We start from the raw sequence: 21,731 nt of genomic DNA, 5'->3' as shown, positions 1-21,731 counted from the left end.
ATCTTTTCCTCATGAACCTCATGAAACTGCTTTAAAACCATCTTTTCTACACGCTTTTCTGAAATATGTGACACCCAGTCATTGCTACTGGAAATTTAATGCCAATATTTGTGCATAGCTGCATGTTATACTTTTATTTCATTTCTGAAAGAAGTGTTTTCTCACAGACAGTTTCAGTTCAAAGGAAGCAGGGGAAAAAAAAAAGACTGAGATTGACTGGGGAAGGAATTTATCACCTGAGAGACTGTAATCTAAGTGTCCTCTGCACTATGAAATTCCAGGTATAATAGGAGAAAAACAGCACCCACCAACAAGAACATACTCTAATCACAGCAAGATTTTTCATAGAATCATAAAATAGTTTGAGTTGGAAAGGATCTTTGTGAGGTCATCTATTCCAACAACCCTGCAATCTGCAGGGGTATCTTCAACAAAATGAGATATCTCAGAAGCCCCACCCAGTCTGATCTTGAATATTTTCAGGGATGGGGCATTTACTATCTATCTGGGCAACCTGTTCTAGTGTTTCCTGACCATCATTGTAAAAACTTTATTATGGCTAATCTAAATTAACTTTTTTTTTCAGTTTAGAGTCATTAACCCTTGTCGTATCATAACAGGTCCTGCTAAAAATTCTTATAGTTCCCTTTTAAGTACTGAAAGGCCACCACAGGGAATCCCCAGAGCGTTCTCTTTTCCAAGATGAACATTCCTAGTTCTCTCAGCCTTTCCTCATTGCAGAGGTGCTCCATCCAGCCCTCTGGTCATCTCCACTGCACTCCTCTGGACTCCTCCAACTTGCTCCTTGTGATACTGTGGACCCCAGAGCTGGACACAATACTCCAGGTATTGTGTGAAAGCAGAGTAGAAGGAAAGGATCTCTCTCTTGATGGGCTGGTCACACTTCCTTTGATGCAGCCTGAGACACATTTCACTTTCTGGAATGCAAGCAAACATTTCTGGCTCATGTCCAACCTCACATCCACCAGGTCCCTCTATTTGTTCTCAGCAGGGCTGCTCTCAATCTTCTCATGCCCCAGCCCATATTGATCCTGAGGGTTGCCCTGACCCTGGTGTAGAACTTTGGGCTTGGCTTTGTTGAACCTTGTGAGGTTCCCATGGGCCCACTTCTCAAGAATATGAGCGTCCCTCTGGATGGCATCCCATCCTTCAGGTGTGGCAACTGCACCACTCAGCTTGGTGACATCTGCAAACTTGCTGAGGGTGCACTCGATCCCTTTGACTCGTCTGTAACTGATGAAGACATTAAATAGCACTAGTCCCAGTGAGCATCCCTGAGGGACACCACTTGTCACCAAAATCACCTCTCACTGAGTCATTGACGCATACCCTCTGGATGTGACTATCCAAACAATTCTTTATCCACCTATTCATCAATCCACCCATTTTCTCATGTATAAACCTGAACTCAGATTTTTATCAAGTATGAAAACTTTGTAATAATTCTTGCCAGTGCTCACATTATAATGTGGTTTTCTCAGACTCAGTTTAGACCAGAAAATACAGTTCTAAGAAAGATGTCACTCAAATTGCCTGTGATAACCATGCATACTGATACTCTATTGCATGTGAAACTCTAATTTTACTTAACACTGCTTGATCATATCACAGTTAAGTACTTCTCTTCGCCATTTGCTCTCAACCATTGTGAAGAGTGCAGAAAAACATCAAACCCAGTGGTAGCTCAATTTTGCCCAACTCTTGTCTAATTCTAATAGATAATACACAGGCTTAGCTAACATCTTTTTGTGTTACCATCAATATTGGATGTAAGCATTTTATTTACTTCATTTATTGCCATTACCTTCCTCCTTCATCTTTGGATTTTTAGATCCATAATACAAACCCTTTGCATTGTTAGTGTAGTCTTGCACTGTTAGTGACCAAGATGCACTGCACGGATGTCAGCTCAGCTGTCAGTAATGCTCTGAAGGGTGCTCTGGGCTGGCACCAGCTGGAGAGAGCAATCTCGGGAGGGGGCTGGAACAATGCAAGGGATGGCTGGAAGCACGTTTGAGGAAGTAAGGAGAAAGACCACTACAGGAGATGATTGAAATAGTCTAATGGAGCTCAATTGGCTACAGGCTGGTTCAAATTTGATTTTAACTAAAAGGATCTCAGAGCTCTGAAGGCTGGGAGTGGCTTATATAACTCCTTCTATAAACTGAGATAAAACAACATATTTTTTGATCCCAGGACATTTCACTAATATCATTAACAGCTTCAGTTGTACTCCAAGTGAGCTGCCAAAACCCAGGAAATTTCTTACTCAGTTGGAGTGCCAGGTGATACTGTTTTTCCATGAATGGAGTTAAATGTCCACTTTTCCCACTGATTATAATATTTTATTCATTTGTGAAGTTAAATGAATACCACAGGCATTTGTACTGGTAAGTCAATCAGTCTGTGGAGAGATGTACGCGTGTACTTGTGCATATTTGGATAAAACGGCTGAGAGAAAAAGGAGATTGGCTAGTTAAGGGAACAAATTTCTTAAAAATGTGAGGGAGAAGGCAATGTTTGTGAAAGTTCTTACAAATGCTTAATAGAACAGTATAGACTATGAAAATTTATATAGTGAAACTTTTAAAAACTATTTTTAAAAAATGCTCTTTTAACCAGGCCAAGATAGTACAAACATTAAAAGAATTCTTAAAACATTTAAAAATCTTAAGAGTGACCTCAGTATGGTCCCATTTTACATACCCTGGGGAATATGTGTATGAAATACAATGTGGTTTGAAGATTTCCAAACAAAACAAACTTAAAAGAGAATACCATTTTTAATAGAAACTATTCAAATTTTCCCAAAAGATAAAACAAAACAAAAACAGGTACGCACTGTACTGCAGCTAAGTATGCAAGGACAGAGATCTTTGCTGGTTAAGCGAGGTGACTGAAGGTGTTTTTTCTTCTTTAGAACATTGCCCTCGCCTTTTTTGCACTGTAATTTCTTTCAACATTATTTTATAGGGTGTTCTTACTTTAATTAAATAGCTGGCATAATACGGGAAGCACCAAAACAGCTCAGAAAAAAATGGGCAGTTTAATAAACTGTAATCTGGTGTTTTACTATCTTAAATCCATTCATGTTTATGAATTTTCCTATATGAATGTTGTCAGCTGAAAATAAAATGAAAACCATGCAGTGGCACTTCCCCCATGCCCCCCCAGCAGTTCCAGTCATACCACACAAGTTGAGTACATCAGGTGTAAGACATCATCCTGATGCATCACTTCTGAGAAATATGGGGAGGGAAATATCGGAGCTGAAATATCACAGCTGGCCCTGATTTCAGCTCCTGCCAAACACCTGCAGACTCTAAAAGGATACCATAACAAAACTCCACCCTGTGGCAACAGGCCATCCCTTAACAACCCTTCCCTGACTTTGCATCACTATAAAAATTAATTTAACATTTTTTACTGAAACCTTAGTCTTCCTGTCCCAGAAGGCCATTACAGTTCCTTTAGCCATTTCTCTGAATATGCCTCAGAAAAAAAAGTCACAGTAAATTGAGCATTGAAATATCTGATAGCTCGTAATTATTTGATGTTTTAAGTTTATTATTTGTGAAAACTTATGAAGGTGGTAGGTTTTTTTTTTTTCATTAACCTTCAGATTGTCTCTTATTTTGGAAGTTATTTTGTACGTATCCTGGCAAAAAAATTTCCTAGCATCTGGTAAAAGCTTCTACATTCAATATTTTGAACAAATAGAAGAGCAAAAGTTATAAAACGTGTAGGGTGTTTTTGCTTTGGTGGTGTTTTTTTGTTGCCTTTTCTTTTTAATTGTGTGGGTTTTGGTGCTGGTTTGGGTTTGATTTTGGTTGGGGGTTATTTTGTTTTACTTTTTTTTTTTTTAATAGGACCATATTTTAATTGTTATTCTTTGTTGAAATATACTTTTGTGGCATATTGAGGGCTGTCCCAAGACAAATGAAATTATATTCATGTACTATAGGGAGATTTTTTTACATGTAGAGGTTTCTGCAACTGAAAAGCAACTGATTGAAGGCCCAAGGCAATATGATATTTCTGGAAGTAATTCCTAATGGACAAGAGAGAGGAATTAAAGTTTGTATGTGTCTATTAAATAAGTACTAAAGCTGGTTGGAAATCTTATGATGGAATGTTTTTACATTTAAAAATGCCAATTCATTGAAAGTGAAACAACCCGATGAACACATCTAAAATTAATTTGTACTTTGCATCAGAAATTGAGCTGTATTCATCTCTCTCTTGCTAAGTTGAAAATGTGTGCTGCCTGGCTTTGGTGTCTCAAGACAAATTTTTACTTCAATTTTTAAATTCTGTGCAATGAAAAAACATCACACCACCAGCCATACCCAAGCCTTTAATTTTTTCAAGAGTAGCTCTCTTATATTGAATTACAAATGTTTTCAAGCTTTTGGCCTGTAGGAATTTTATGAAAGTGGATTCTGTTCTAAAGGGGGGTGGATTAAGAAATGGAATATATCTTGAAGAAGTGAAATGGAAAATCCAATTCCAGTACAGTTTGCAGTATGTGATTTTCACATATACACAATTATGCATTATATATGTATTCTATATACAGATGTTGTAGGAAAGTCTCAAAATGAAACAGCACTTGTATTTTGGTATGCGAAATATTGTAATAGGAAGTGTATTTTAAATTTTGGCTGTAGTGAAATCTGGTCCATGGCTGTGCCATATTTGTGCATGGCCTGTCTCTGTTACAGTGATTTGCAGAAAGCTTATAAAGGAGAAGTCTTGAAAAAACCCTGTATGCTTATGTTAATGACAGAATTTTGTCTGTACACACTTTTAATATATAACTACTGTCTAGAAGTACTTACTACTTATAGACAGTGCTATAAGAAAAATAATAGTAAGGAAGTAGCTCAGCAATTTCTATTATGAGGTTTTGTTCTTGCTTGCCTTTAGCTTTACAGAATTTCCAGTGCTGGTTGTCTGCTTAAATCTCAAGTACATTGGGAACATTTCTGGTAAAACGACCCACTCATGTGGGATAAAAAGTTTCCAGAAATAAGATTTCTTTACCATACCAGCATATTCTGACAACTAGGTTTTGCCTGGGAGCCATTCTGCTCCATTTTAAAGAATTAGTTCTTTGTCCAAGAGACTTGAGCAGAAAGTTGATGGCAGTGTCACAGATATGATCTCTTCTGTTCCATGTTTTTAAGGTTAGTGGAAAGAAGTTGGCTGTTAGTAAAGAGGACTTGAGTCCCACACAGTTCATGCTTTCTCCTATTGCCACATATTCCCCAAGCCCTTTATGAATTTTGTGAGCCTGAAGGTGCCAGTTTGACTTGAGATCTAGATAAGAAATTGTCTAACTACATTAGATAAAATGTTTAGGGTTTTTCCTAATGCTTGAATTTTGATTTCTAGAAATGCTACAATAAATAATAACAATGCCAATATGAGAATTCCTAACAACTTTTCTGTAGAACCTCTAATTCATATGCATTTTGATATTTTTAAAACAGGTAATGTCTTTCTGCTGTATCATCTTCCTGAAGCATGCAGGATAGACTAGACTGATCATTAGGAGGGCATTGACTGCCTTCTGAACCAGATTGTTGTCTGTCAAATTCTTAATTCATTTGATTCAGAGTATGAAAAGAAGTAAGAAGTAGCAGAAATATAGCTTTCTTTTTATAGAAGTTGAATGTCAGACAGGAATTTCTTCCTGCATTTGCCACACTGTTCCCACAAAGCTTTGGATAAGTCACTTCAATCAAAATATTAAAAGGTCATTTAATGTGTGTGCCTTGTGATGCCACATGCAAAATACATAGCAGTGCTGAGTCCTCATAGATGTAAATGAAACTGTCGAAAGTATTATTGGAGCACCTGAAGAATATGATGATGTTAGAATAGCTGAAAAACTAACACAGTGGGTTTATTCCTAATTTTCTCTATTTTGGCTTTTTAGCCATGAAGGAGAACTAGGAGAAGCAGTGTTTTAAAGATGCAGTAGTTATGCTTCTGTGAAGTATAACTTCTTATGTAAAAGCACCAGAGAAATTGGTAAATTAAATTTTTTATCATGTTATTTAAGTGGCATCACTTTTGCACATCTTTACTGTATGATGATGGAGCCTTACAGGAAATAAGTTGAGCATGCACTTAGATTGCACCTCATTTTCTTTTGCAAGCAAGCAAGTGATGCTTAGGAGCAAAAATTTTTCAGTGCCCTTTTAAGTGTGTATGTATGAGAATGGTATGTCTTTAGCTGATCCAATTTTCGCTGAGAAGAGGATGATCCAAGTATTTGCAGGTTATGAAGAATATTAAGTTCTCAAAAAAGAGATCAATTCTCATAAAATAGAATGTGTTTAAAAGTTACATTGTGGCCATGGCTGTTCAAGGACATGAAGAGCCACCAGGCCTTTCTGGGCATTTCCTTCTTGAAGCACGTGCCAAAAAGCCATGCTTGGGCATGAAGCGTAGAGGCTGCTTTTGAAACCTCTCAGTTTTTGTTAGGCCTCAGTGTTAGGAGTCTGTAATACATATCCCTTGTGCCTCAAACTCTTGGATTAGTTTCTGTACTTGCAGGAGTTACACACTGGTTCCCTAATCTTCCAGCTCAAAGTGGCATCAGTTGGTTTCAAAGAATTTGTATTTGGCGTCTCACACTACCAGAGCGTGCTCAGGATAAGGCCATCAAACTTTGATCTACTGAGCTAGATGTGTAAGTTCTGAGAAGTTCCCTACAGAGTGTGAACCCAGCCCTCATTTCTGTTTGTGTAAACTGTGTATCTGTGGGGTCAAAAGAGAGTTTTTAATTAACCCAGTTGTTGCATTTATGTAAAGTTTGATGAGTAAGACTCTTACATGTATGGGAAAGAAAGGAATACGAGCATATGTCTGTCTCATGAAGTCTCTCAGCCACAAGTAAGTTTATATGCTGAATTAATTGATTTTTTACAAGTTGATTTTACTTTTTTTCTGAAATTTGAGTATTCACTGAATCATCATCACAAAGTAATATTGAGGTTAAAGAGACATTCTTTACTCTCCCCACAGCATGGGAATTGTGAGACTATCTATGACTATTGGTTGCCTGACTCAAATCAGCTAAGTATAGAACATCAAGTAAGAAAACAACATTGTTTGTTTTGGAATATTTTTCTAAGGTAGCTGTGACTTCATTTACTAAGCAAATTTTAAGTAGACTCAAACATTGTGATTTCAGATTAAATTTTAGACTTGCTTTAGTATATCTTCCTTGAACAAAGGGTTGCTTTTTGTGTTTCTTAATTTTTATTTTTTTTTTCAAATAAATGCCACCAAGTTCTCTTGGAGTTCATTTGAGCATAGCCTGCAGGGTTTTTTTTGTTTCTCAGAGGTCATAAGGGCTAGTTCTTATCCTTGGTCTTTATTACTTATATTGATTACAAACGAATCTATTTATAAGTAGTGGGGTGAAGCTTTGTAGCATGAGTTTTGTAGGCATGAAAATACTAAAGATTTTCTGAAGAATACATATTTCAGAATCTCTCATATGATTGCAACTATAGATGATGGTACATGCAGTCCAGGAAGGAAGAAAATGGAAAATCCAATGACAACGACAGAAATTGTGCTAAAACTGCAGAAACTGTGCAAATCGGGCTTTACTTATAATTTGGTTTTCAGGTGCTTTACCTGAGTGCTCAGCTGGATTAAAAAAATCTTAGCTCAAGCCATGTCTCTGGCCTGTCATCCTGAAATTACAAGATTTCCACGCTCATTAGCCTAAGTTCATCTTGGAGTCCCAATCACTGCTGAAAGAAATGAGATGCTGGCATGTTTATTTTACACTGTAGTTATTCAATAAGATTTAACAAAAATGTACTGTTTTAGTTTTATGCCTCTTAATAATAAGGAGAAATATCTGAGCCATGAGAAGACAAGAGTAGGAGTGGGCTTTTCAAGATACAGATTTCCAACCACCACAAAAAGGCATTAATCAGGTAAGCTTTCTCTGTCATTGCCATTTTCTCTCTCATCTCTGAGTGGTTTCATGTAGGTTTATATTATTATTAAAGTAGACAGTTTGAGAGGAAGCAGGAAGTGTTTCCCCACTGTGCATGGTCAGTCAGGCCAGGAACATAACCATTGTTCTAAAGAATTCATTCTAAGTTTAAAACTGCCTATAGCATTCAGATATCAACACTTGGAGCAGCCAGCTATGTGCTGAAATTTTCTTCACACAATTTCAATTGGATAGCTGGCAGCCATAGCATTGAATTAGAACAATTTAAATAAAAAATTGTGTGATTTTGTAGTATATGTTTTGAGAGTGAAACTTCTGTTGAATTACATATTAATTCTGTAAAATCTGTATTAATATTGTTGATCTGCAATGTTCTTAAAAGTCCTGAAAAACAATCTGGATTTGTTGCGAATTGAAACACACTAATCAACAAAAAACCAGATTTTGATCAGATTTACCGACAGAACTTTGGGAGGACTCAGTTAATTTCTAATTGTTTAGGATCACACCTGAAACCCCTCATAGCTCACAGAATAAGAAAATGAAAATGAAATAACATGAAAATGAAATTACACTGCAATATGAAGCTAGTGTAGTAAAGGTGATTAATAGGTGTATTAAATATGAGATCCTAATTCACATGTGAGAGAAGGGAAAGACAGAAATCAGGAATTTCAAGCCAAGTTTACAAATGCTAAGGGAAAAACAAAAGAATAAATTGAGATGCCAAGCAGATGGTATTTACACTATGGATCCCAGTTTAATTTCTAAGAAAAACCCAGTAAGTTAAAAAAATTCTCTTTAAAACCAAACAAGCACTGCTAAGTTACTCTCTCATGCTTTTCTACCAGTGTTGCAAATATAATATTCTTCTGTGATGGGCTGTATGGATTGGTGATCAGAGTGTTTTGAGAGTCAGGCTAAGAACCTGCAAGGGCCATTTTGAGGGATTGCTGTGTTTCAATGAGCTGGGTTTTGGAGAGAAACTTCTCCTAAATGTAGTCTGATGCTCTCGTGGCATAGAACAGGTAACTGTAATGCATTTTCCTGCAGTCCTCAAGTCACACCCAAAGTGGGCATGAACAGAAACACCATTTTGTCTCTGCACATCTTGTTCTTCCAGGTACTGTATTTGCACAGGTTCACAAATGAGAAAGATGAATTAGGATTTCTCTACTCCTTCCTGTGATGCTCAAGACACCTGTTTCTTGAAAACAGTTGGTCTCTGTGCAAGTCATCAAGATAAATGCTTTGAGTTTGAGAAACTCCTTTAAGCAGTTATGTAACAACAGATTTTGTTAGGTCTCCCTATTTTTCCTTATCCCCCTAAAAAACTGTGAAGTGAGAAGAATATTTCCTGACAACTTGAGTGTGCAAACTATCTCCCTCTTTCCCCCCACAATTACTACGTTTTTGTGGTCCCTTAGATTTAAAAGTCTTAGGAATCTTCCATCTTTCCATGACTTTACTGAACTGGTTGTGGTTGTGCAATTTCTTTCATGTTGAAAACTGCAGTAGCAAATTGAACTGCCGTTATTGGTTGGTATACCCTGATACCAAGGCAAGTTAGCAAAACAGAAATGCTTTCCTACTACTTTCATGGCCTTGATTTTCATCTTTAGGTATTTTTCTAACTATTGACTCTGTTTTTAACATTTCCTTTGTGAACTTTAGTCTTAGTTGTGTTTAATTGCCTATATAATACGTATTTTCTGGGTGTAGCATTTATACCCAACTTATCCTATTGCATGGTATATTTTAGAGGGAACTTAAGTTCTGTTGATACAGTATTTTGTATCAACACCATAAATTGTTATATTTGAAAAGAGTTATACTTTGCATGACAAGCCCTATTTATTGTAAGAACCTGATGGATTTTTCAGTGTTACATATTCTTATTTTTAGGACATAAGAATATGCACTTAATAGGAGTGCATACTGAGCATTTCTCAGTCATACGTTTTGAAACACAATATATATCCTTGATATAGACTGGTATTTATTTAATTGCCTTTTTTTCTTAAGGCCGAACTTCAGTAAATACAGTGCTAAAACTAGGGTCAGTTATAAATATGTGTTATTAAAAGAAGGTGGCATTTAGTGTCTCTGCAGTGACATTTAAAAATATTTGGAAATTTTAATTAAATTAATTTCAGTAACATGCTTTCATGTCTTTATCCTCTGAATATGCTCTTTCAGAATTTAGAAAATGAAAATGATTCTCAGCCAAACAGCCGTTGTAATTGAAATTAAAGGCGCAGCAAGACTAGGGTAATTAGTTACTATACTAATAACTGATCAAGTAGTTATCTAACTTTATCCTTTATTGGAAGCAGCTTTATAAAAGTAAAAGCAAATTATGGGTTCTTGTGACATGTGTTTGCTCTTCTATGAGATTTCAATCCATGCATATTTCCTATTTAAGAGCAAAATGCAAATGCATTCATTCTCACTGTGTATGTTTTACTTCACTTTTTAGATGAGTGATGGAAAAATAAGCATGAAATAAAAGCACATGGAGATAGTTTATATCTTTACAAGTCATCTAGGAGAGGGCGCAGAAGGAAGTGTCACTGTGATTTCACAATACAATACACTTTTTTCAAACTTCTTGGCAGTTTTAAGTGAATTTTTGTTTTGGACACACCAAATTCTGTAGATACAAACCTTCTGCTGCTTCAAAAGGAAACACAGATTCACTCACACTGTAGTTGTATTCTCTTGGAGATTATTGCCTTTGCATCAGTTTGGCCTCAGTCAAATTGAAGGAGCAAAAGCCAGTGCTGCAATCTTAATTGATGTAGCTGTCTGACTGACCATCTAAATAATCCCAGAACTCAGTGGGGCAATGGGTGAAACTGAAAAAATGTTTACTTTTGGCTTTGTCATTAATTGAAAATTAATATGCAAGCCATGTGGATGTTGAAAAGAAAAAATTACGTTAGACAGCCAGTGAGTTTGGTTTGTTAATTCACTGTTTCCTTTATTTCAGATGAAACTTCCAGTAGGTAGGCCAGCCTTTGGGTCAGCAGAAAGAAACCTCAACATGAGAATTTAACATTAGGTCACAAATTGATTTATAGAGGCTGCTACTTTACTAGAGGGGGTATGGAGACTTCAGTGCTAATGACTCAGCCTTGACGTCTCAGCAGATCACAACAGAAGTAACAGAATTCTTAAATAGATTTTAGATTTTTGTAATAAAGGTATTTTCTAGGTTTGTGTCAGGAATGTTTTTTGCTGCTTTATGTACACATTTTCCAATGAAATGGGAAGAAGTAGATGCTACAACAAAGTATAAAATCTATACATAGCAACTGAAGGCTTGCACTTTATAGGTATATTGTGTAATTAGGAATTATTTTACCAATTATAGAATAAGAGAACATAGTCTTACTGCAAAAGAATCTTGCCTGCTGCTCTGTGTGTCAACTTAATAAGACATCACATTTGCCTGAAGTTTTGAATCAAAAATTGCATTTCAAATAGATTGCAGGTTGATTTAACTGGATTAGAAATTATTATTATTAGAAAGGGGATAATGTGAGATTTGTTCTTAGAAAACCTCCACCTTCTGATATATGCTTATGAAGTAAGTTATGATCTCCTCAAAGATATTGTGCCCCAAATTCCTGTTTCATGTTTAATTTTAGGATTTGCTCAAAGTCTCCAGAGAGGTTATAGAAAGTAATAAAAGTGTGTAGGGAGATTGCAGTAGCTGATAATATCCATCATGTTTTCTCTGTTTAGTGCCTGCATGTTTTAGTTGGTTGAGTTAAACAGGGAAGTTCTCCCTTCTCAGTCCCCTGCCTTAGAGTCATTGCAGCTCTTCTCAGGAGAGTAAAAGACTGAGCATATTTACTGACCTAACAATATTTTCTCTTACCAAAGCAAAGGATTTTTCCAAATGTGTCTAGCCTCATGCTGATAGGCACTTTTCCTAGCAGAGAAGTATTTGACGGATAAACATTTCTTTCCTGCTTTCTTGAAATACTGCTATTATGGACTGACTTTGCTCCTGTTAGAAAAACATACCTAAAAGCAGATTGTTGGGTTCCCACCTCCCCCTTTTTTTAATAGTCTCTGTCTTAGGATTTTGCTTCTTTAGACATCAATTACGTGAAATAGAATGGGACTAACTTTTTTAGTGAATCAATCACAAGAATATGGTTCTGGGAGAGATAAAATTCTTTGTAATTTATAGAAATTCATGAAATAATTTCAATTATTGTCAAAAGTTTAAATTGGAATAAAGTAGCAAGGAGAAAATCAAGCACTTTTAAAATATACTGTATACTGGGTCAAAAGTGAGATCTGAAGAAATGTTTCCCTTCACTCAGATGGATGCTCACTAGCATAAATGTTATGATAATCTATTATGACTGTGGTACTATTAGATGGGATTTTTTTTTTTCTCTCAAAGAGAAATCATGTCAATACTGAGGTTAAATTAATCCAAGCCATCTATTTTTCTGATCCAGTGGCCTGCCTACCAAACAGCTGAAAACTGTGAGGTCCCAGCAGTTACTTTTGACAAGTGTAGCAGGAAGAGAGTCTGTCAAAGGAGCCTGGAAGTAGTTCACAGCAGAGACATATAAATGGTTGTCTTTAGTTCAATTAGGGTATCTCATGCATCTCATACAAACTAGATATTTTTCTTCATACTGAGGAGATCTGAGGTTGGGTATCAATTACTTGCCTGGCTTTGGTATTTAGAAACTTCAAAAGTAACTTCATGCCAAATGTAAAGTTCATCTTTTTAATAAAATCTAGCTCATTTTATTGCCCCAAATATATTTATGAGCTTTCTGACTTTCCATATTCTTTGGAAGGTTTATGATAAATTCTAGATTTTTGATAAAATATTGCTTTTAAAAGACAAATGTTTAAGAAAAATTTGACTTTTGGCTGGAAAATCTAACTTCATAGTCCCCTTTTTGTATTGTGGAAGTAACACACGCTTTTGAAACAGTTGATTTTTTTTTTTTAACAGCTGACTTAAACTCAGTTAAACATCTTACACATTTGAAAACACTTCTCTATTTTTTTTTAATTGGTGCTGGTTTATAGTACCATAAGTCTAGATAACCATAATGATGAGCTACAGCAAAAGACAGAATAGGAACACCTTTATTTCATCTATGTTCATTTTGTGGCAGAAGGTTCTTCATAGATTGGGTGAAGTTGGTTGTCTCCACTAAGCTGATGATTTAAAACTCCAACTTTAAAGTGTGGCTAAGTTCACAGCTTTGCATACAATGGCAACAGTTGAGTGTTGATTTGTGCATTTTCTTGCTTTTAAACAACTGAGAATCAGTTGTTTCTGCAAGGAGCGTTCAATGAACAGTTTAACATAGCAGAATTGGATTATATTTTCTAGTTGCTAAATAAAGTAAGTGCCAAGAAAGAGATAGCTACAAAAGAAACAAGTTATATATGCTTCTCTTCAGAACAAGATGGAATCTTCACCTGCTTGCACTTAATTTGGCCTTTTCCTAAACTCAAACAGCTCCAGGGAGTTGAATCTGAAAGGTGATGAGCATTTTTGACCCCAATCCATCAACCAGTATGCTTCTCATGCAATGTTGCATTTCACAACAGTGTGATTATTCATAGGTTTTTTTTGACACTTGACTAGTCTACACTTTGAAATGTTTAAAAATTTCCATTTCATTATGGAATTTCATATATTCTTCCCACATAGGATTATCTTTCAGTTTTGTTTTTTTTTTTTTTTTTTTGTTTCTGTTGTGACTGCCTGCCTCAAATGGTTTGCCTGTGTTCTGCATGGGTGAAAAAGTAGGTGGTGTTGCTGGGTTGCCTTTTTTTTTGGAATTGTTTGTTGTGGTGTTCATCCCTATATGCTATATGCCTGGTCTCTTTCCCTCTGCTGGAAATACTGTCTGTTCCTCTTGCTGCTATTTGCAATGCAAATTCATTGGGCCTTTTTAAAGATATGTGTGTGTCTGTAAGTATATACATTGCCTGTTTTATGGAGAAAACTGCAATTTTAACAGCTAGATGCACTCATTTATTTCTGTGATGTGGTAGCTGATACACTATGCTGCCATTTTTTTTCTAGCGTATTTTATTGAGATTTTAAAAATTCTTTGGGTGAAGGGGTGTGCTTCCAGCATTCATTTACATGCCACATTTCTCTGTAGCACTGAATACCTACAAACAATACCAGCAATGTTAATTAAAGGATATGCATTAATGCAAAAATGCGTAAATGCCATTATAATATAGTGAAAATTCTCGCCATTGTACTATGCTGACTAGCACAAAATTATTTGTCCAATTTAGTGAATTTACATATTTTTATTAATTGGAAACTTCTTTTATTTCATGCAGTGTTGCATGGATCATACAATGCAGTTTGTGAGTTCAGCCTTTGTAAACCCAACGGTATGTAAAATACTGTCGGTTTCCCTGGGGTCCCTACTGGGGCCAATATTGTTTAAACTCCTCATTAATGACTTGGACAGGGGACTGAGTGAACCTCAGCACGTTTGCAAGTGACACCAAACTGGGAGAGAAGTTGATGTGTTGGAGTGTAGCTGCTATTCAGAGGGACTTTCACAGGCTGGACAAGTGGTCTAGCAGGAACCTCATGAAGTCCAAGAAAAGCAAATATGGGGTCCTGCACCTGAGGCAGAAAGGCCTCGAACAGCATTACAGCTTAGGGATTGCCTGGATAGAATGCAGATTTATGCATAAAGTTCCAATGTCCTTATGTCTTCATAGACAGCAAGCTGAACAAGAGTCAGCAGTATGCCCTTGTGAAAAATGCTAATTCCTTGTTGCACATAAGTAAATCCTAGCACCAGAAGTGCATGTTGACATGATAAAAGGCAATGGGTGTAAGTTGCAACAAAGAAAATTCTGATTAGATACAAGGAAAAAAAGTTTTGCAGTGGTTTTAGTTAGGTTTTAGATCAGATATGCTGTGAAATTCTCATCCTTGGAAACAGCCAATACATGCCTGAACAAGACCCTGAACAGCCCCTGCTTTACAGGGAAATTGGACCAGAAGACTACTAGAGGTCTGTGATGATCTACTAATGATATATTTAAAGTATGACTGCATTCATTGTTTCAAAGACACAAGTAGTGGCCTCTGAGTAGGCATGAAAGCTCTGTTGTATGACTATGCAGATGTTTCTTAACAGAGGATTTTGAGTGCAAGCAATAATTAAAATAGAGAAGGTACAGGACTGTCAATATTTCAGTAGTTTAGAGGCATGTTCAAGCTGAAATTTCAGCAGGTATGCTTTAATTTTTTTTCTTTTTACTGGTATAACTTCTGCCTTTTTCTGCAGTGGATGATTTTTTACACTAAGAAATTGGATCAGTTTGCCAGCACCTGCAGTGTAAGAAGAAAGAGATTTCCCTGCCCAAGAGATACATTTCCGAATAACGCTTGTTTTTTAAGTCTGAGGGGAAAAAAAAAAGTAAAAAAGAAGGGAAAAAGTGCTTTTTAGGGTCCACTGTATTAGGAAAAAAAGGAAAAAAATGCATAAACCAGACGGTTTTATTTAAAGCATCCAGAGCTGATAAGGGGAAAAAATGGAGATACAACACACGGGCTGCAAATGTAGTTCTCATGATTTAAATCTGGAAGGCTGTACGGTACATCTGTTTAACATCTTGCAATTTCAAGAACTGTGCCTTGAAAACCTTCTGTCACAGTGACACATGAAATAAAAGGTTATGTTATGACTTTCAGATGCAAACCTGTAAAAGCTTTATCTAACAGCATACCATCTTTCATTAACCCATTGCTGCTGCTCACTCATAATTCTTTCGCCAGTGATGTTGTGAGAGATTCTACTGTATAATAAATGTCAACTCTGCAACGATAATTTTGCAATTGGATTAAAGTACTTGTTTGTTGTATGTAAATGGAAGACTTGCATCTCTGTAAATCTCCTCATTTGTTTTCTCTACTGCTCTTATTCAGCTAAATAATTTTTTGATTAAAGAAATGAAACCAATTATCTATTTCTGTCATAAAATTTGAGAGCAATTAGAGTGACTCAGAATAATTTCAACAGTCTCAAGATTTGTGATGCCATGAGGGATGAAATACTATCATGACTTAAAGATCGTATTCTTTATTCAGAGCTCTGATTTTAAGGCTATGAAGTTAAAATAAGTAAGAGTAGAGTAGTTGCATGCTCATTAATTTTTGGTACTTCTGCACTGAGTCAAAGATAAATGAGGGGCTTTATCCCCCAGAAATTCTTCATACCTTTGCAGATCAGATTGTACAAACTTTCATTATTTGAAGTCTGGTGCTTCCAAAAGTAGAGTCTGGAGGCTGATCATAATGTTTGTCAGCTCTGTATTTTTTCAGAGTGACCTTGTTTAAATTTCTCAGCTAGGTAGTGCTGTGTTTTCCATACTTACAAAATATGGAGAGTAATATTTACCTTGCTGAAACATGCTTTATTCACTATCTGCCAAACACTTTAGAGGTCTTTGGCTGAAATCTCAATGAGTGCTGCTATTTAATATGTTGAAGTGTGATTTGTTGGTTTTCTTTACAAAGCACACATGGTCCCCAAGAAACAATGAGGATTTCTTTACCTCAGGCAGCTGATGCCATGCATACAGCAGAAATATCACAACAGTGAGCTCTGCTGTATGACCTACACTGAGTGGGTGTGTGAAAGAGAGAGATAGCATTTCCTTCATAGACATACACACCCTCTGACCCAGACTAGGGAAGAATCTGCTTTGCAGAAGGTTTGCTTCAAGGGATTTTCCACATGTATTTTATTATGTTAAAGCTGATAGTGGTGACAAGTTGCACATTAAGTAACTGTTTCTTCAAAAATGTCCTGTTTATATTCTCTTTAGGAAAAGTGATGTAATACTGAGTTTCTCAGATAAACAAAGTCATTTGGTTATAGAGTATGTTACTATTGCATATGAACCTTGCTCTCATCTGCCCCATACCTATTCATTTTAGGCCTCTGGCTTTGTACGATGATTACTTGCATGTTTAGGGACAAATGTGTTCATATTCACTAAGTTAGTAGCCAGTGGTTTTCACCAGGGAAATAAGTTTAGTATGCTGTTAGTAATTTGGTTTCAAAAATATCGGCAAGGACTTCAACATAAGAGTCAGTGAAACATGTGGTCCTAATCATTCCCTTAAGAAGGAGACATGGTCTATTTTCCATTAGCAATGCTGCTTACAGCAAATGAATAAATATAGAATGAAATTTACATGTGTATTATAACTTTAGTGTGTGTGTATGCATTCAAACATGCATGTGTATGCTTAGACATACTCCCAGCGAGTGTAAAATGATGACTGTTGTAACAGAGCCAGCCTCGGAGAACAAGTTGCTTGGTAGATGAATTGGAAAATGCCGCTGTTTACAAATTAACTTCCCCTCCCTTCCCCAGGGAGTAAAGTTCAAAATGTACATTTGCATCATGTAACTGGCATGAAAGAGCTACAGTAAAGTTCTTGTAGCGGTGTTGGTCTTCTAATATAGCCCTTACTGAGGTACATAATGACAGAATTGCAGCCCTCGCCCCTTGTAACATGCTGTTCCAGCACACAAAAACCAGCTTTTGCTGGACTGGTCACATAGACTATGGCCCTGAGAAATGGAAGTAGAGAGAACTGCTGTACTTGATAGGAGTTGTTTTATCCCATTGAGTCATGAGGGTACCAAGAGTCTTTCTGTTGATGCCTTACCCACTTCCTTCTTAGAAGAATTGCCGTAAGAGGGTATATTGACTGGCAGAAATTAAGTCCTGTTTCTTCTTTGCCATCCTGCAACCTTCCCATTGCTCTGACTGGAGCCTTTCAATGGCAGAGCAGCAAAGCAGAGTCCGATTCTGCATTCCTCATTGTTAGGTTCCTGTGGGACATTAGAGCTGGGGCCTGGATTTATTTCCACTTTCTCTGCTTTTAGTTAGCTTTGTCATTCTTGACCCTCTATCATGTACAAGGGATAAAAACCAAGGGAGAAATCAGTGCTTGGTTCTACCTTGAGCATATTTTGAGTAGACCAGGTGTGAAGCAGAATGCAAATTACAACTCTTTTAGTGAAGAATTCTGCCTCACCTTTTTCCCCTGAATTTGTTTCTGAGGTAGCCTGTTCAAAGGTGACTGTTTGATAATATTCCTGTCCTCATGCTGCCATGAGCAGCATCTAACCTAAAGATGTGCATATAGATTGGAATGACAAAATGCCTATGAAAGGAGACAGAACTCCATCATTTTCTTCTAGGCTTGGTAATGCCTGTGTTGTTACATCAGTCTTGGTCATTTCTTTGTTTTTTAATTTGTATATGTGACTACATATCATCCTGAATAATTGCTAACTGGGAACTGTGTTAATAGTAGATTTCGAAGATAAGAATTCACACTGATGAATGATAAAATTTCATTCACAGAATTTTGGACATTTTTGAATAAAGTTAGTTTCCTTTCTTTCACAAGCACTGAAGCTGCTTCATATTTGACTAAAAGCAAATCCATGAAACAGGTTTGCTTATAGTTCAATTTATTATTATAATACACTGGTTTTTGGGGTTTTTTTGGTGGTTGGAATAAAGAGACAGAGAACAAACCCGTACTTTTCAATTTTTTTTTTTTAAGAAATGCAAGCTAACTAAACTTAAATTATGGTTTAAAGAATAAATTAATTTTTCAAATACCAGTGTGGATTTTTGTCATTTTCCCCTCTCTTGTGAGCTTTTCATTGGGGATTTAATGGCATGCTGAATCTGGCATACTTAGAATGGCTAGCTCAAATGCTGCAACATTAAAAAAACTAGTGTCCACTGCTTATGGTGTGACTCCTCATCTAACCAGAGTTTTTGGCACAGATTCCAAGTCATGTAATGGACCTTATTTTGCTGCGGCCTTTTCCTTCACATGTACTATATTTTGTCTAAAGGGTAATGCAAGCATTTTTTCACTTTTAACTTGTTAGTTGTTGAATCTTCATTGCTGCAGTGTAGTGCCTTTTAAATGTGAAAGGTGTTGCTCTGATAATAGATCCTTACATTGGTGGCATACATAATGCAGTCCCACAGCTGTCAACTCAGTGTTTACCTACTCCTTAAGACTTGGGTTTCATCTTTGAGAAAGTAATTTCAGTGTACATCAGTTCTGTCTTAAATCAAACAAATTGTAGAGGCACCATACACCCTGGTCAGGTACTATTTTTCCCTGAGATGGTTTAAAGATAAGATATCTTTAGCTGTACTGGGAGCTTCACTATGGACATGCACTCCCTCTGTCACATTTTAGAGGCTGAAGTCATTGGTGCCTTAAACATTATCTAGTTTCTGTTAGTAAATTTGTGTAAAGTCCTGCATCTGTCACTTTTAGGTCTGGTTGCAGATTATCAAGATAAATATCTCCCACTCCTCTGCTGTATTCTTTTGTTGTATGTCATGGCTTATCCCTAGTTTGATGTGTTATTCATGGTCTTGCTTTCAGATGAGGGAGGATATTAGTTCACAAAAGTAAATGTGTTCATATAAGCTTCACTCAAGTCAACATTTTCCATTTAAGAAAACTGCTTGGGCAAGTCCATAACTTCGACAGGACTTTCAGCATGTACTTAAAATACTTAAATGTTTAACTGGAGAGGCATGGACTAAGTCTTTCCTGAATCAGAGCCATAATTTCTGAAGTGTCAGTTATACAACCTATTGCAGAATATGCTTTGACAGATGGATCAAGGTAATGTGAAGGCCATAGAAAGACATCTTTGTGGGGGAACTTGTTATTTCTTCTTATATTTCATTTTTTCCCGTGTTCATCTTGGAAATAGCAATTACTACTGCTTACTTTTTATATATATTATGTGTACATATATATGTGTATTTATATATGTCTACTTATCTGTGTATGTATGTGTGTGTATATATATATAAATGTAAATTTCTCTATTTGCCTTTTGTTATTAGGACTTGATTGGTCCTATAGCAGAATTTTTTCCCTTTGCTTTCTCTGGACAAACTGGAGGAAAGAATCAATAAAAAGTTAAGGTATACAGAAGGAAATGTGAACTGTTATCAGTCCTAGGTGCTTGGTAGAAATATATATATTCATATATATATATATATATATATATTCATATATATATATATATATATATATATATATATATATATATATATATATGAAAATATATATAGAAATGAAAAAAATATATATATGAAAAAAAAATATATATTTGTCCCTGAAGTTTAGAAGATTCAGCTGGTAGTTAGTCTGTGGAAGAGCAAAAAGTGTTCATCTAAATATCCAGTGAGTTAAGTAATTCAAAGGCATCTGAGAGACGCTGAACACTTTGAGAGATGAGCTTCAGAGGGAAAGGTGATGGTTTTATTAGATGAACTAATAAAATTAGTTAGAGGAAAATACATTGGCAGTTCCTGCTAAAGTTTGTAGGAACTGACAACATCCTACTTTTCAAAATTAGACTACAGTGTTGCAGATTAAAAGACAGACGCATTCAGAGCAAAGATGCTTTGGGGCACATGCTTCATGTGGGCAACATGTTGATGCTGTTAAGGTCCTTGCTACTGTAAGAGGAAATGCTTATAGTAAAGTATATTACTCTTGTCATAGGACCTGTTTTATCCATGGTTATAAAAGATGCAGTTCCCTCCACCATTTTCTGCTTCTGACATGCAGACAGCAACATTTCAATTTATTTTGCCTGGTTGGTATTCAGATTGCAGTTATTAAAGAGCATCAAAAGACAAGGGAGTTTCTGATGTTGATAAGTGCCATTGGATATCACTGACCACATGGGAAGTGCAGCTGTCCCAGCTGGTGGTGAGAGCAGAACAGGTGTTTGTACTCAGCACCTCACTTTCCCCCCTCTGAGGAGTTTGATTGTTTTCTTGTATCTAGAATGGTATGTACAAAAGTCACAAAAGAAGGAAAAATTACCTTGTACTGCAATTGTGTCAGTCTTAAATTTAAGAACACCTTTTTATTGGTCATGGTTGTGAACTCAGGAACCAAATTTTTAAAGCTTCCAAGATAAAGTCATATTGAGAAGTCATACAGTATTGCTAAGTAACCAAAATTATGGGTAGTTACTGTAGACTATTTCAAGGACGAAGTTGAAAGTACATAGTTTACTAATTTTTCTAGTGATCAAATGTTTGTTCACAGTTTCCCACTTGACTGTTTTTACACCTATGTTTAGTATAAGTATATACTTTGAAATGAAATAACCAACTCTATAATTTATCCATTTCTTATAAGTGCATCTCAAAGCTTTTCCGCAGAAGAGATAAGTAAGTGTCGGTATCCCTATGTGCAGGAAATGGAAGCAGTGGGACACTGAACTGGCTTCACATCAGTTGTATGCTAGTAAGAATAACAAACGGTATGTCTTGTGTTATAGTAAAATATTGCTTAATTTTTTCTGTAGTTTAAAGATACTGGGAAGGTAATGAGTATTTAAAAATTTTCTCTGCTGGTGTGGCTTTTTTGGTTTTGTTTGGGTTTCTTTCTACAATGTGACCAGTATTTAAACCAGCAAGGTTAAACTGCTGTGAACTAGAATTGTGCCAAAGTATCACTGATTGATTGTTAATGTAGTAAAACATGGTGATTTCAGTTTGGGGTTTACCGTTTATTTTTAAGTTTTCTTGCGTCTGAAGCTTGAAGCAAAACAAGAGAGTATAAAAAATTGGCAGAAAGAGTGATGATTGGGGA

General features: G+C 36.2%; 1 protein-coding gene across 9 annotated transcripts in view; it reads left to right on the top strand.

Annotated features, from left to right (window-relative positions):
• Positions 1-21,731, top strand: part of SUGCT (succinyl-CoA:glutarate-CoA transferase) — a 309,001-nt gene that overhangs the window by 137,208 nt on the left and 150,062 nt on the right. Inside the window, exon 13 of one of the 9 annotated variants that reach the window (XM_074541556.1) lies at positions 21,334-21,399. The exons of the other annotated variants lie outside the window; for them this stretch is intronic. Within the exon in view, the coding sequence (XP_074397657.1) occupies positions 21,334-21,357 (24 nt within the window). The 3' untranslated portion in view covers positions 21,358-21,399. The remainder of the gene's footprint in view (positions 1-21,333; positions 21,400-21,731) is intronic. 9 annotated transcript variants of the gene reach the window in all.

This window comes from Zonotrichia albicollis, chromosome 1, assembly GCF_047830755.1.
Source record: "Zonotrichia albicollis isolate bZonAlb1 chromosome 1, bZonAlb1.hap1, whole genome shotgun sequence".
NCBI lineage: Eukaryota > Metazoa > Chordata > Aves > Passeriformes > Passerellidae > Zonotrichia > Zonotrichia albicollis.
The sequence above is the reverse complement of the archived record's forward strand: the minus strand, read 5'-3'. Positions and strand labels throughout refer to the sequence as shown.